This window comes from Nilaparvata lugens, chromosome 1 (assembly GCF_014356525.2).
Source record: "Nilaparvata lugens isolate BPH chromosome 1, ASM1435652v1, whole genome shotgun sequence".
In the NCBI taxonomy this organism is placed as follows: Eukaryota; Metazoa; Arthropoda; class Insecta; order Hemiptera; family Delphacidae; genus Nilaparvata; species Nilaparvata lugens.
Window position 1 is genome coordinate 56600560 of NC_052504.1, and position 14139 is coordinate 56614698.

General features: G+C 36.9%; 2 protein-coding genes across 2 annotated transcripts in view; one reads left to right on the forward strand and one right to left on the reverse strand.

The window, feature by feature from the left end:
• The first annotated feature begins 2224 nt into the window (after positions 1–2224).
• On the forward strand, positions 2225–6042 carry LOC120353532. Its single transcript, XM_039437450.1, has 2 exons — positions 2225–2483; positions 5627–6042. Exons 1-2 carry the CDS (start codon positions 2424–2426, stop codon positions 5993–5995), a joined length of 429 nt encoding a protein of 142 aa, XP_039293384.1. The 5' UTR covers positions 2225–2423; the 3' UTR covers positions 5996–6042.
• A 1116-nt stretch (positions 6043–7158) lies between these two features.
• Positions 7159–14139, reverse strand: part of LOC111058826 (transmembrane protein 135) — a 35088-nt gene continuing 28107 nt past the window's right edge. Inside the window, exons 6-9 of the mRNA XM_022346399.2 lie at positions 13731–13898; positions 11378–11518; positions 9839–10005; positions 7159–7469 (exon numbers count right to left, since the gene is read on the reverse strand). Coding sequence (XP_022202091.1) covers positions 7364–7469; positions 9839–10005; positions 11378–11518; positions 13731–13898 — 582 coding nt within the window. The 3' untranslated portion in view covers positions 7159–7363. The remainder of the gene's footprint in view (positions 7470–9838; positions 10006–11377; positions 11519–13730; positions 13899–14139) is intronic.

Below are 14139 nucleotides of genomic sequence, written 5' to 3' on the forward strand. Positions count from 1 at the left end.
GAACTGATAATTTCTTTTAAATATTTTCTCATTAAAAACAAAATGAATCAGCTATATTGAAGCAGCTGTTAGTCAAATCCATGTTTTATTTGCAATCAGCTACAACCTATGAGTTATAAGTTCTCTTCTCCTCATGAAACAGCAACTTTTAGTGGTGTAATGTACTACATAAGAATACATTTTATCCAACTTTTATTTAAATTCAGTTTACACAGCTTACATAATTCTTTTCAGAATTAAATTCTCTACAATTTTTATTGCGAAAAATTATTAGTTTACTGGTCATTAAAGAAAGTTATTGGGCATCAAACGTAGAAGTCTGTGTTTTTCTACTTGAATTTTTTTCATATTTCAATTTTTTTCTCAAAAACTACTCACACTACAGCTTCCAGACTAGTTTTATTCAATTTTTCAGATATTTTTCCATATGAATCCACGATAAGTTTTTCAAAAACTAGTCCCCAAACAATTCAGCATCGGTGTATTTAACCAGAGGAACTGAATTCCGGGCAAAATCTTTCACTCTGTATAGCTCGCTAATGAAGCGTTTATGGATATATGTTTATATGAACTTTTTTTTCTTATTTTTACCTCTACTATCACGTATTAAATTATTTTACCATAATTAAGAATCACTCTGTATAAAAAAGGCTCAAAGTCTGAATGTGCTAATTATCGTGGTATTGCTCTGTTAAATGTAGCTTACATGGTCTTTGCAAAGGTGTTGGCAAAGAGGTTGGCACCTTATGCTGAAAATGCTCTTGGAGAATATCAGAGTGGTTTCAGACAGGGGAGAGCACCAACAGATCATATATATCCACTATCAGAACAATACTGCAGAAATGCTATGAATTCAATGTTCCTGTCTGCCAGTTATTCATAGACTACAAGCAAGCATATGATAGTGTAGACAGGATGTATATGCTAGAAGCACTCTGCATACTGGTTATTCCAGATAAGATGGTGCACCTTGTAAACATGACATTGACAGGAACCAAAAGCAAAGCTAGTATCGCTGGTCAAAGTTCTCGAGAGTTCGACTTTGAGAGGTGTCTGAGACAGGGAGATACTCTGTGAGGCACTCTGTTTAACCTTGTCTTGGAAAAAGCAGTCAGTAATGTAGGTTTGAATGCTGGAGGTACACTGTTTACTAGAATGGCACAGTGCCTAGCATATGCAGATGATATAGACATATTAGCCCGAAGGGAGGAGGATCTGATTGAAAGTTTCAGAAGATTGAAGGAAGAGCCAAAAAAGCAGGTCTGGCAGTCAATGGAAGTAAGACTGTGTACATGAGGATGACTAGAGACCAGAGAAGGATACTGGGACATATTTATTTTGTAATTCGGTCCCACCAGGGGTACCATTTGCCGTGCTACCAATTTCTCCTAATTCGGTTGAATAGCATTTTTCACCTATTAACCTAATGAAAGTTATCGGCTCCAACGTAATAGATTCTTGATAAACTATGAATGGATCTATCGCCTATGAATGAGAAATCCAGTTTTCAGAGCAAACCAACTTATAATCTTCAGAAGGATTTTGGCAATATACAAAACAATACCTTACACACTTAAGCATCTAAAACCATTACGAGCTAAATACTTATCCAGTTTATATAGTTGAAAACAATGGCTATAGGCTTGTAGACACACAAATCAATTAATTATAGACAAAATAGAACACTATAAACTGTTCAAAACTCAATTTAAAACATTAATAATTCACTTAAACAGAAAAATATTCAGAGAGCACAAAATTAGAACACACGCAGCCAGCCATCATTTTTAGAGAGAAGGACGCCTCCTCGTCAGAACAAAAACCACATCTCAAAATCAGTGTCTATGTCATGGACACGTCACCAAAAAATTTATAAATTACAAGTTTAGAATTCACATTTTATATTTGTTCTCAATAAAACTTTATTTTGAAACTATTATTTTAAATTTTTATATATCATCTCTATTTAAATAATCCATTTATCTGTTAATTCTGTCAACTCAGTCTCGGTGACACCATGGAACATGCAACACAATCATTTACGATAAATTCTCAGTCAAAAGTTGTCCGTATATCGATTACTCTGATATTTACTATAAAGTTTTATAGATCTCGAATTGAAGATTCGATTCCAATCAAGAAAAAATGTAATATTACAATACCTGAAGAGCTCGCACTGGAAGGACATTGTTTCAAAACAGTAGAATGTTTCAAGTATCTTGGATCCCTGATCACTAAAAAACTAAAATCAAATGGAAATCAAAGAAAGATTGAAAGCTGGAAATAGGGCATACTTCAGCCTACAGAAAATCCTTAGATCAAGGCTGTTAAGCTGGAGCAGTTAAATTGAAATTTATAGGACAGTTCTGTGACCAGTGGTGATATATGCTTGTGAAGCATGGGTGTTGACAAGTTGTGATAAGATGCTGTTGAATCGATGGAAGAGAAAAATCCTAAGAAGAATTTATGGGCCAGTGTTAGAGGTTTGATTGATTGATTGATTTGCTGCCTATATTAAAAAACCTGGGAGGGTGAAGTTAGGGCGCAGCCGGCCCTCTCTTACACTTAACCCTCCAATACAATTCTAAGTAAAACTAAAACACTGTACAACAAAGATTATAAGACTATGAAAACAAACTAATTTTACAATAATAATAATACTTTCAAATATCAAGTGAAGGAAAGAGAAAAAAAAAATTTTTCTTTCGAATTTTAGTCAGTGGAAAAAATACAATAATAAAAAAGATAAAAATGAAAACGGTATAAGAGTCAGTTCAAAATCCATAGACCATTTCGATAGAAAGAAGAAGAAAGGAATAGATAAGGAGGGAAGAAAACACACACACACACACACACACACACACACACACACACACACACACAGACACAGACACACACACACACACACACACCACACACACACACACACACCACACACACACACCAACACACTTACGTTAAGATTCAGTTAACATTCCAGCCGAGTCCACCACCTCTGATCCACCACAAGACAGCCGTGCCGAACCGACGATGTCCCTCAACAAGCCTTAGCTCAGCAGGTAGAGAATTCCACAAACTACAGGCTGTCACAAGAAACGACTTGTTGTACATAACAGTCCTATGTGTTGGGACAGCCAGCAGATGGGATCCATGCCGCGTTCCTCCACGACCAAAATCACCCAAGTAACGGTACTCTACAGCCAGATACTTAGGGGTTTTAGTTTTCAATATCTTATAGAGGAAGCACAAAGCATGATATGATCTACTCTCATGCAGCTTCATGAGTTCAAGTCTGTTGAAGTATTCAGTTACATGGTCGTCACGTCTCAGGTTGAAGATAAAGCGAACACAGTAATTATGTGCACACTGCATCCTCTGCAGAAGTTGAACTGTCATGTCAAGAGTCACAATGTCACAGTAGTTGAAGATCGGGAAAATTAGAGACTTGACCAACATAACCTTCGTTGAAAAGGGAATGAAGTCAGAGATCCTCTTTAACGTCATGATCCCCCCCCAATGACCCTGTTACTAGTCTGAGTCACATGGCTGGTCCAGTCAAGAGTCCTTGTCATTGTCAGTCCTAAATTTTTCACGTCAGAGCTGTATTGCAATTGTATGTTATTCAATTTTATATATGGTCCGTTAGTTATCGTACCAAACGAGTCAAGTCAGCATTGACTTCATCAACTGTGACGTCAAAGTCATTTTTCTTACAGTGCCGGTATATTTGTAAGTCGTCGGCATACAGGTGATGTCTGGTCGTAAGTAGAGTGCTTGTCACGTCATTTATGTAGATGCTGAACAGCAGAGGACCCAATACCGAACCCTGAGGAACTCCTCTGTTCACTTCACTTCACGCCACCGTGAAGAGGCATCCCCAACTCTCACACGCTGACGCCGACCCTGAAGATAGGACCTTACCCATGCCACAGTGGAGTTGGAAAAACCTAAGTTTCTGAGTTAATATAGTAAAGTAGGATGGAAAATGCTATCGAATGCCTTGCTTGAATCTATTAGGACTAGAACTGTTAACTCTCTACTATCCATGGCTCTACGGATGTCGTCAGTGACTTTCAGGAGCGCAGAGGTGGTGCTATGACCGCCACGGAACCCTGACTGAAAGTCACCAATCAATCCAGAACCATGGATGAAAGTGCTCAATTGGGAGTGTACAATAATTTCCAGAACCTTAGACATGACGGACAGTAAGCTAATAGGCCTGTAATCAGATGGAGAGAGAGGATTAGGGATCTTGTTCAAGGGAATCACTATGGATGACTTCCAGTCATTGGGAAAAACGGACGTTAAAAGTGAGGTATTGATCAAATGAGTGAGGAAAGGAAGGATGAGAGGGAGGATAATTTTTATAAATTTGATTGGGATACCGTCTGCACCAACAGCATTACTCTTCACTCTATGAACAGCAAAAAAGACTTCCTGCTCTGTGACATTGGAGAAGTAGAAGTCTTCATTGGGATGAAAATCAGGCAGAGAATCGAAGTGGGCACGAGCTTGGTCCAAACTTACAGGGATGTCAGTGAAGAAATCATTGAGATCATCCAGCGAGTGAGCAACAGTCGGTACCTGCCTCTCCTTGCCAGCCCCAATCTCCCTTAGAGTACGCCATAGAGATGAAGTTGATGATCGTTTTGAAGGGGATCAAGTTTCGGTAGAATGTAGCTTTAGCATTTCTAATTATTTGCTTGCAAGAGTTTCTCAACCGCTTATAATGATTGAAGTCATTGGGACTTTTTGACGCTCTTGCTTTTTTGCACCAATAATCTCGATCCCTCATTAGCTGGCGTATCTCATCTGTGAGCCATGGAGCAGGATCCCTGGTTACTCTGCGATTTTTTAAAGGAGCATGCTTTTCAAAAAGAGAGATTATATTGTGATTTAGAATGACCAACATAACATTAACATCGTTAGTATGGAATATGTGCAGCCAGTCTAGATTAATTGCATCATTGAACAAATTGTGGTAGTTGATATTCTTATAATCTCTGTAAGTGATTATTTTAGGTTTGGGTTTGGGCCTCTTAATATTATAAACTAGAAATATCATATCATGTGCAGAAAGGCCTGGAAAGGGGATCTGCCCATGGCACACAGCTGCTCTCTTATCAGCAACTGCAATAAGATCAAGCAATGTGTCTGAAGTGGATGTATGGTGCGTAGCTTGGAGAGGCAGCAAGGTCATACCATTCGCAAAAAACATAGTGGTAAGTTGTATTTTGTCGTGAGTATCAGGTCCAAGAAGGTCAGTATTAAAGTCACCCATGATAGCAACATGTTCATAGGGCACCATCAGCTCAAGTAGTGCTTCCTCAAATTCTGACATGTACCCAATATGAGGCGGCCTGTAGCAAACTGCTATTAGCATTTTAACTCCGTTACACTTAACCTCAATAAACATGTATTCAGGTCTAGCTGCACGGGAGGTATCGGAGGAGAACTTATGAACAGGCAGCAGAGAACGCTTCACAAATGCGGCAACCCCTCCCCCATTCTTGTGCAGTCGGTCATTCCGAATGAGCACATAATCTTCGAGTGCAACAAGTCGATTTGGGATTGTTGGTTTTAGCCAGGACTCAGATATCAGAATGATGTCACAATCTTTGTAAAGGCTGATAGGTGGAGAAAAAATGATGAGCTCTATAATCTGTATGGACAACCGAGCATTGTTACTGAAATTAGAAGAGCACGTATTCGTTGGTTGGGCCATGTGGAACGTATGCCGGAAACCCGTACAGCACGTTTATATGTCTCTGTATCAGCAACCAGGGGCACAGAGAAAGCGAGGCTGACCACGCAAGAGATGGTTGGACGACGTGGAGGCAGACCTTCAATCCTTGGGCGTGAGAAGGTGGAGACAGCGAGCACAGGACAGACATGCATGGAAAAGGCTTGTGGAGGAGGCCAAGGCTCTTCGAGGGCCGTAGAGTCAATGAATAGTAGTAGCATGAATATGATAAATTATTCAGTTCCGTGTTAAAATTTTCATCTGATAAAAATATTTCTCCACTATTTTAAAATAATTTTTTTCAATCAAGAATATTATAATTTCTTCAGCATTATTCAGTTAATTTAATCATTTTTTATTTTATTTTCAACCACCTATTAAATTTGTTTTTCAAATACAATGCCTGTCATACAGGCAGACAAAAGAAAATCCGAGTTAAAACATACAATTTATATTGTAGTATCCTAAAGTATTTTCCTTTTAACAAAGGAATATTCAATTCTGAGAAACCAAAGCAAAGGCCCTTGTGCGCGCATAAATCTCGAAAAGTGCACCCGAATCTCACTACCAAACACAGCACACGTTCTCTGCATTATCATGGTCTCTACCCCAGCCCCCTTCCGCAATAACCAACCTCGTGCGCCTCAAAGCGGTAAAGGATCAACTGACTGCAACCCGTTCTGTGTAATCAAACAGTCATTGAAATCAATGTAAATTTGATAATTATGTTCAAATGAAATGATTTTTCTCCTTTTTTGGCTATATTTAGAATTTTCATGTTGTATTCTAAACACGTTTAATAATTTAAATTGTACTAATAAATCAGTTTGACTGCATTAAAATTCTTGTTCTTTTTACTATCAAACGTTTTATTATCAATTTTAGTTACTCCCAATTGCAATTTTAAAAGAGTATTTTCTCATAAAAATTACAAATATTTTTTAATAATAAGCTACCAAATACCACTAGTATTTAGAAATAATATTACTATATACTCCAAAACGGTGTAAAAATAGGCATCAATTTAAACAAAATTTCCGCTGTTGCTGGGGAGTATTCCAGACCCCCCGGTGGAGGGCCCCGCAAATCAGCCATGGCCGAGAGACCCCAGCTGAGCCAGACCGCCCCTGGTCAATATGTTTAATTTGTTTATTCGATACTGAATTAAATTGGCTTTATTATAACACAGAATTGGTGTACAATTTCTTCAAGTATTTTGTTATTTAGCACACAATATTGTAATCATGTATTGTGAAATTATTCTTTATTCCTTCTCGATGTTGGAATAAGTCGTACTACCAGAAATATTTGATAAAAAATGCTCTTTTCATGAAATGAACGTCTTTTCTGATTTTGTGTTACTTTTGAGTGCTCCAAAAATTATTCAATTGAGACTTGATAATAATTCAACGCAGTTCGATAATAAACATATTTAATAAAGATAACAGTAATGTACATGAACGTACGTAAAATCTTATATGATATAAAAGTAATAAAATATACAAATGTCTATTATAATCACAGTAGTAATATATTAGGTTTTACACAGCCCGCTAAACATTGAAACGAAAAACCCCTATACCCCACTTAGATCTAGTATTGAGTGTCGAACTGGCTTCATCATGAAGTTCTCGGGAGCATTTTGTGTTTTCTAAGAGTAGATTCCAATGATTTAGTACTTTGCAGGCCGAAGCTGTCCAAACATACTCTGTCCATGTCAATGATTCTGAAAAAGAAGAATTTACATTTGAAAATTCAGAATAAAATATAACAAGGTTGAGAGGTTATTCATTCTACACACTGGATAAGCACTTTTGAAAGCATTTTATATTTCAGCCTCTTTCTATTAGAATAATAATTAAAACCGATATCAGATCGATAAAAGGAAGGACCACCTCTAAATATAGATCTTCTTCAACCCTATTTTACAATCTGGTTGTGAAATAATATTTTCCAAAATCCAAATTCTCATCAATAAAGGTACTCAAATTACTGAGAAAACTCCTTTTTACAATCAAATTGAATTAAAATAACGACTATTTAAAATATCATACTTGAATGAAGCATTTTATTGTGATTGCAAATGATTTGTAAACGTTTTTAGTTTCATGTATCAATAGAATACAAAGAGAACAAAAATATCTCCAAATGAACATGCTCTGTTAACTTAATTTTTATGTAACCTTTCTATAATAAAGTTTCGAAAATAATGATATCATTCGCAACTCTTTATCTTCTGTGAGTCTCTTTTCAAAGATGATTAAAATTTTAAGAAAAAATTGAATGTTGATGAATCAACAATAACTTTTGATTGCCATCATTTGAACATATAATTGAAAATCCCTCTCAGCATAATAGTGTCCTCTACAACCTTCGTTCTATGTGCGATGGGAAAATATAAACGAATTTTCTCAAATGCTGAGACAAGTTTTGAAATCAAGCAGCAATCGAAATTTCCAAATTAGATAGTGTTCATCTGTATAGAGCATAAATTTGTTTTTCATTCTTAGTGTTCATCTGTATAGAGCATAAATTTGTTTTTTATTCTTAAATGTGGAATGATTGTGAGAAGATCAGAGCTGGATATGAATTTCTTGGAGAATCTTTAATCTGTGATAATTCTCAGGAGAAACTTGAAAATATCTTCGCGAATACAACCTACTCTAAGCTAATATCAACTTTATTGAAAATCAATAACGCCATTCGCGCCGTGTGTGAATTCAGAAGGAGCTTATTTATTTCGAATAGTAAAATGTTAGTGAAGTGTCCTCTTGATAATATAGTCCTACCTGATGAGAAAAGTTCAGTCATTGATATTGGGATCTTTTCCAGCCAATGTGCAATGCCTGCTCAAATACTGATGAGAAAACTTGAATCCGATGGAAAGTTGATCTTTGATAGAAAATTTACGAATGACGCATCATCATGTTTGAACTACTGGACTGATTAAATTGAAATTTTTCATATATTTTTAATTTACAAAGGATGATTATAGACCTATTATAAATTGTTCAAGATTTCAGTCGGTCAAGTTTTTAGTTTAGCAAGTTTTTAATTAGACCCTTGCAGAGCACGGGTTACCTGCTAGTTGACAAAAGTTTTGGAAGAGACACAACCTGATGCTCGGTTGAATAAACTGCTTCGGAGAGGTAGATTTGAAGACAAGAAAAAATTCTGTACATTTTTTGTATATTCAAATCGTTTATCGTGCTGAAGCGGATCGGATGTTTGAGAAACTGATGCCTTGGACTTAATCAGAAACTGTTACTGTAATGAAGTTATTGTACTTCTTGAACTGATTTAGGATATCGAATTTGTCGGTGATCTGTGACTGTATCCATGCTATCACAGCAGACGTCCGTGACATTCAACTCAATTGTGGAATAAAAAGGGTGAAGCAGACTCTGGATAGAAGCGATCTAAGTGAGGAGAAAAGAGCAGCAGTTGACCGCAGAGCGCTTCTCAAGCTTTATTCGGTTATGGGATCAGTTGTGCTGCGTCTCAACACCTTTATCAAGATACAACAATCGCCGTCGGGTCCATTTGACCGCTGGATTCCATTCTGAAGAGCCAACTTACTATTCGAAATCCACGAATACCTCAGAAAGGGTGAGTTAAATGCTGTAAAGACTATTTGGTGTAGACATTGGAATGGAATCCGTAGCCAACTGAAACTTAAGGTAGCCATCGAAATGCTGAGTGATGTGCCACATTCAATATCAGTGCAAGAGTCAGCTGAATGGACTAGAGAATTGATTGAAAATGTTCTGTTGAACGCTCCATCATGTCTGGAGAGCATCGTTGATTGGACCGTGGAGAAAGCATTATCCTACGATCTCATCGATAAAGATATTTGGCTAGAAAGAGGTATCAGTGTGGCTGAGCTTATGCTTGATATTCTACTTAAACTGGAGGAGTCAGAGGCGTCAGTTGGACTAAAGCCTATTCTTATAATTGTTGTTGCTGTCATTGCATTCACTGTACTCCTAGAAGGGGTAGAAGGGGTGATTTGATTTGTCAACTAGTTAAACGGGCATGAAATGATTTTATCTACCCTTTCGAGGTTCATAGTTTGATTAATTATTGAGAATCTACCTTCCGCCAGACATGCTGCAGAGGAACTTCCAGTAGGAGGAGCGCAGATTGTGCGGCTCCAACAGAGCAGCGTGGAAGAGCACAGCTGTCGACAGACAGTGAAAGAAAATACTCGCCTGTGGAAGCTCGGGCACATATCCCTTGCCTGTGCCAACATTGTACAAGATCTGCAACATTCATATTCCATATTTAATCCAGCGAAATTTCAAAAATTGTTCATTATCTCAGAAACAAAAACAAAATATACTGTACATTGAATAATTTTATATTGGTTATTCCTTCAAATTGTTTGTCGATTCAACCTAGTGAGATCAAACCTCTTTCATATAAATCTAGAGTGAAGGTTCCCAACACCTTCTTCTAATCAGAAGTAGTTGTAGTTTAGCCAAAAAGAGATAAAAGAGTTCATACATATATCCAAACAAATACTTTCCATAATACAATATACAATCACATAATCATAAAATTGTACAGTACATACTACAATATAAGAGTATCTCATTATGATCCGTTTACATAGTGCAAATTTAACACTAATCTGAACATGAGAATTATATAAGGATCCTAAGAATAGATTTGGTTGAAATTGAGACTTTTCACAGTTTAGATATGTAGAGGTTATCTTGTCATTTATTCATTCATTTTACATTTCATAATACACAAATCATGTACATGATCAGATAAGGAACAACTGGTCTAGCCCAAAACTTCCCTTTCCGAATTTTGTCCAAAAAATAGGTTATGTTGCTTCACCTTATCGATTCAAATCAAATTTTGAGTTCAGAAATATACAAACCAAAATTAAGGATTTGAATGTATTAAAACTGAAAATAAATGAAATATCGCACCCAACTACAACCCAATGAACTTGAAAACATTGAATTATTAGAAATGTTTTTAACCAAAAACAAACACAAACTTACTTCTCAAATCACAGTCATGTTTTATATGATTGAGTTTTGTAAAAGTAGGTTATGTTGCTTCAGAAATATTTTGTTTAAATTGTATCTGAAAAAATTAAATTATTAGAAAATGTTGAAAAAAAAAAACACAAACTCACTTCAGTCATATGATGTATATGATTGGATTCTGTAATTCGTTGGACTTATAAAGTGTTCATATTAATGTTGGTTCTCAACACTCATTCTGAACGTTACTTAAAATTCAAATTTTCACGCTCTCAATTTAATACAACGTTGTGAAAAAATAAAAAAATTAGACAAATGTATGATTGAGAATGAAAATAGATATTCTATGTTAAAAACAGAGATGGAATCCGTCAATATCAGAAGCTATCATCAAAGTACGATTATTTTACATACATTTACTATTTCAAAAACCATTGAACTGATTTATATTATTCTGCCTCTGTTTCTGAAACAGAAAGATTGGAAAGCATTCCTTAAGAGCCAGTGTAAGTTTAAACAGATCAGCAAGCTCGAAAAGAGGTAGAATATACTTGATTGAAGTGGATATTACTTTAATTGAATTGCCAGCTGACAAGATTAGCAGAAACAGATGGCTAGTGCTAGTTGTTACCTGGAGGGATTTCCACATCATGTAGAGAGCGACAGTGTTGTCGCGGAAGAAGCAGAATGCGAGTCCCCCCACCACCCCGGCCGGCACAGCTAGCAGCTCGTCGTCGAAACCCACCTGCCATCTCAGCAAGCAGCTCATCGCCTGCAAACAAAACGCTTGCTTCTATTTTCCTCCCACAATACAAAAAACTACATTCAAACTGCATATATAGAAACTGCATTGCATTAGATATTTTTCTATTATGTTGCAAATACTGAGCTGGATTCCCACACACCAGTATCAGTGAACGAGCCCGGTACAGTGAAAATACTAGTAAGCCCCTAGCTGGAGAACTCGCTCAAAATGTCTCTGATATTCTGTCAGCTGTTCTATTGAAAGTGGTAGAAATTCAAGAAAAGTTGAATTGAGTTATTAATTGTATGCAATTGATAATCCAGCTGACAGCTCATTTGCAATTTGTAATGATATTCTTCTTATGCACTTTCAATGCTATACTGTTATTTTCTAAGAAACAACGAAGGACTGGGTCAATTTTGTTGGCCAACAAACTCAATCTGTATAATGGTTCAAATAATATGTGTTGAAAATTAATTGATGAAAGCAATCAAAAAGTATCGTCGAACATACAAACGTGGCCATTAATATAGCTATGGGAGCTGAACAAAAACCTTCTATTCAATTTTTGTGCAAAGCTGATTTAAATGTGTCCAAAAAATTTGGAGGTGGAATTTTTTAGTTTAAGAGGTTTTCCTGTAGCCTCCAGTGTGCCCGCTAACTGATTATGAGGTGGGATTTTCCAGGGAACAAGCATTATTAGATGTGATTTTTTTGTAATTTGCAGCTTTAATATACATTAATTAATTATGAAAGCACCAATAGTTTTTTACTTTAGAGTTGATTTTGAAAATTCAAATTAATATATTTAGGCTACTATGAAATATAAATTTGAATGAATGTCTATTTCGGTTTTATGGACATTTCTATTGGACGGGAAGGCGCCAACTAAGCTCCCCGACAGTGTAGCTCCCCGTCAGTAAAGCTCCTTTTAAAACCACTTTCGAGGGGATCTTCTGACGGCGTCAACTGAGCTCCTGAGAAAGGAGCTTAACTGACGGGGAGCTTGGATGTCGTGAGCGTCCGAGGAGCTTGGTTGTCGTCTACCAAGTCGGTAGACTTGTTGGTAGTCGGTCCCGACTAGTCCCCTCTGAACCAGAAGGGGGTTTGTTGTCGGGGAGACTAGTTTTCGCTAGCGTGCATTCATGAATCAGCTTTATTAATCAAACACGACGAAATAAATGGAAGTGGGCAATCAATATGGAGAAAACAAATTAACTTTTTTTCAATAATGCCTAATGGTGTTCTCAAAATTCATATTGGAAGAGTTCAAATCCATTCTAGAAATTCAATAGATAACTTTTCAAATATTTCGGAATTTTAGAAGTCATGTGCATTGAAATTGTAAGTTGAGTGAATGTGTGAAACAGTGTCTGTGATTGTACTACTTCTCCGCCCGCTTCAAGCTAGTTTCAATGTTCAATAGGGGATCTACTGTCGGGGAGCTCAGTTGTCGTGAGCGTGTGAGGAGCATAGTTGTCGCCGACAACCAAGCTCCTTCGTTATAATAGGGGATTAGCTGTCGGGGAGACTAGTTGACTGACGGCAATGGTATACTTTGCCAGGGGACTTACTGACGCCTGTGATCAAAATAGCGTGGTGCTTAGTTGTCGGGGAGACAGGTTAGCGGCGACCCCTACATCAGCACAAACAACTTACTGATATTGTGAAGAGAAATGATTCTTAAGCGTAGTTTATACGATGCCAATTGGTGAGACAATTGTCATAAGGCAACTGACTGGCATGAAATTATTGTCTTCGTATAAACACTAAAGGCCAATTGTCTTGCCAACTGTCCCGACAATTGGCCCGAAATTCAACTGTCTCCGGGAGTGGACTATGGACAGTCAATTGGGCCCAGCGAGCCCCCCACCACTCGGAATCTCAGTTGTCGCGATAATTGGCGCCGTGGGAACGGTGGCCTACACAAGACAGTAGCGCTGTCTTGTTTTTGCCAGTTCAGTCACAACAGATGACGAGCATTCGGCTATGTTTAGCTATCAACTGCCGTACCAATATTTGGCCGCATATAAAAATCTTCTCGTTTAACTAGCCTGGCCTCCGACAATCCGCAACCACGTGATGACAATTGTCCAAAGACAACTGTCTCGCCAATTGGCATCGTATAAACTAGGCTTTGAGAAGATCAAAACGTTACTCTTCAACATTCCAGTAAGTTGTTTGTGATGATGTAAAGTAATTAGAAGAAATTCTTTACTCTTGAATATAAAAGACTTACTCGATAAAGAGCAGAAAACCCGCCGAAAAATGCTCCCAGTCTCAAAGTGTCTTTTTTGAAGATGATCTGGCGAATCATAGAAGGCTTTCGCAGTATTCTTTTCATTTGAAGTAGAAGGTTCAAACTGATCTGCAGGCCGTAACCCAGTAGGAATAGTTTTGAGAAGCCCTAAAATTGAGAAATATGCAATTAAAATAAAATATTTTATATATTTCAAATTTGTGATAATCTATCGTTAAATATAAAGTTCATTCAATACTACTGTTACTCTGAATTTTTCATACCAATGAAAAATTATATTACATGATGAACAATCATTTAAAAATGATAATAAAAAGTTATTGCTGAACTAACATTAAAACTTTGTAACATTTTTCAGTTTTAACATACTTTTAAGAAACATCATGGT

Bases quoted from the DNA above. Each gene is read 5' to 3' on its own strand.
- LOC120353532 (XM_039437450.1), top strand. From the start codon at position 2,424: ATGCTGTTGAATCGATGGAAGAGAAAAATCCTAAGAAGAATTTATGGG. The intron at 2,484-5,626 runs GTTTGATTGATT...ATCTTTGTAAAG, and splicing joins TTTATGGGCCAGTGTTAGAG to GCTGATAGGTGGAGAAAAAA.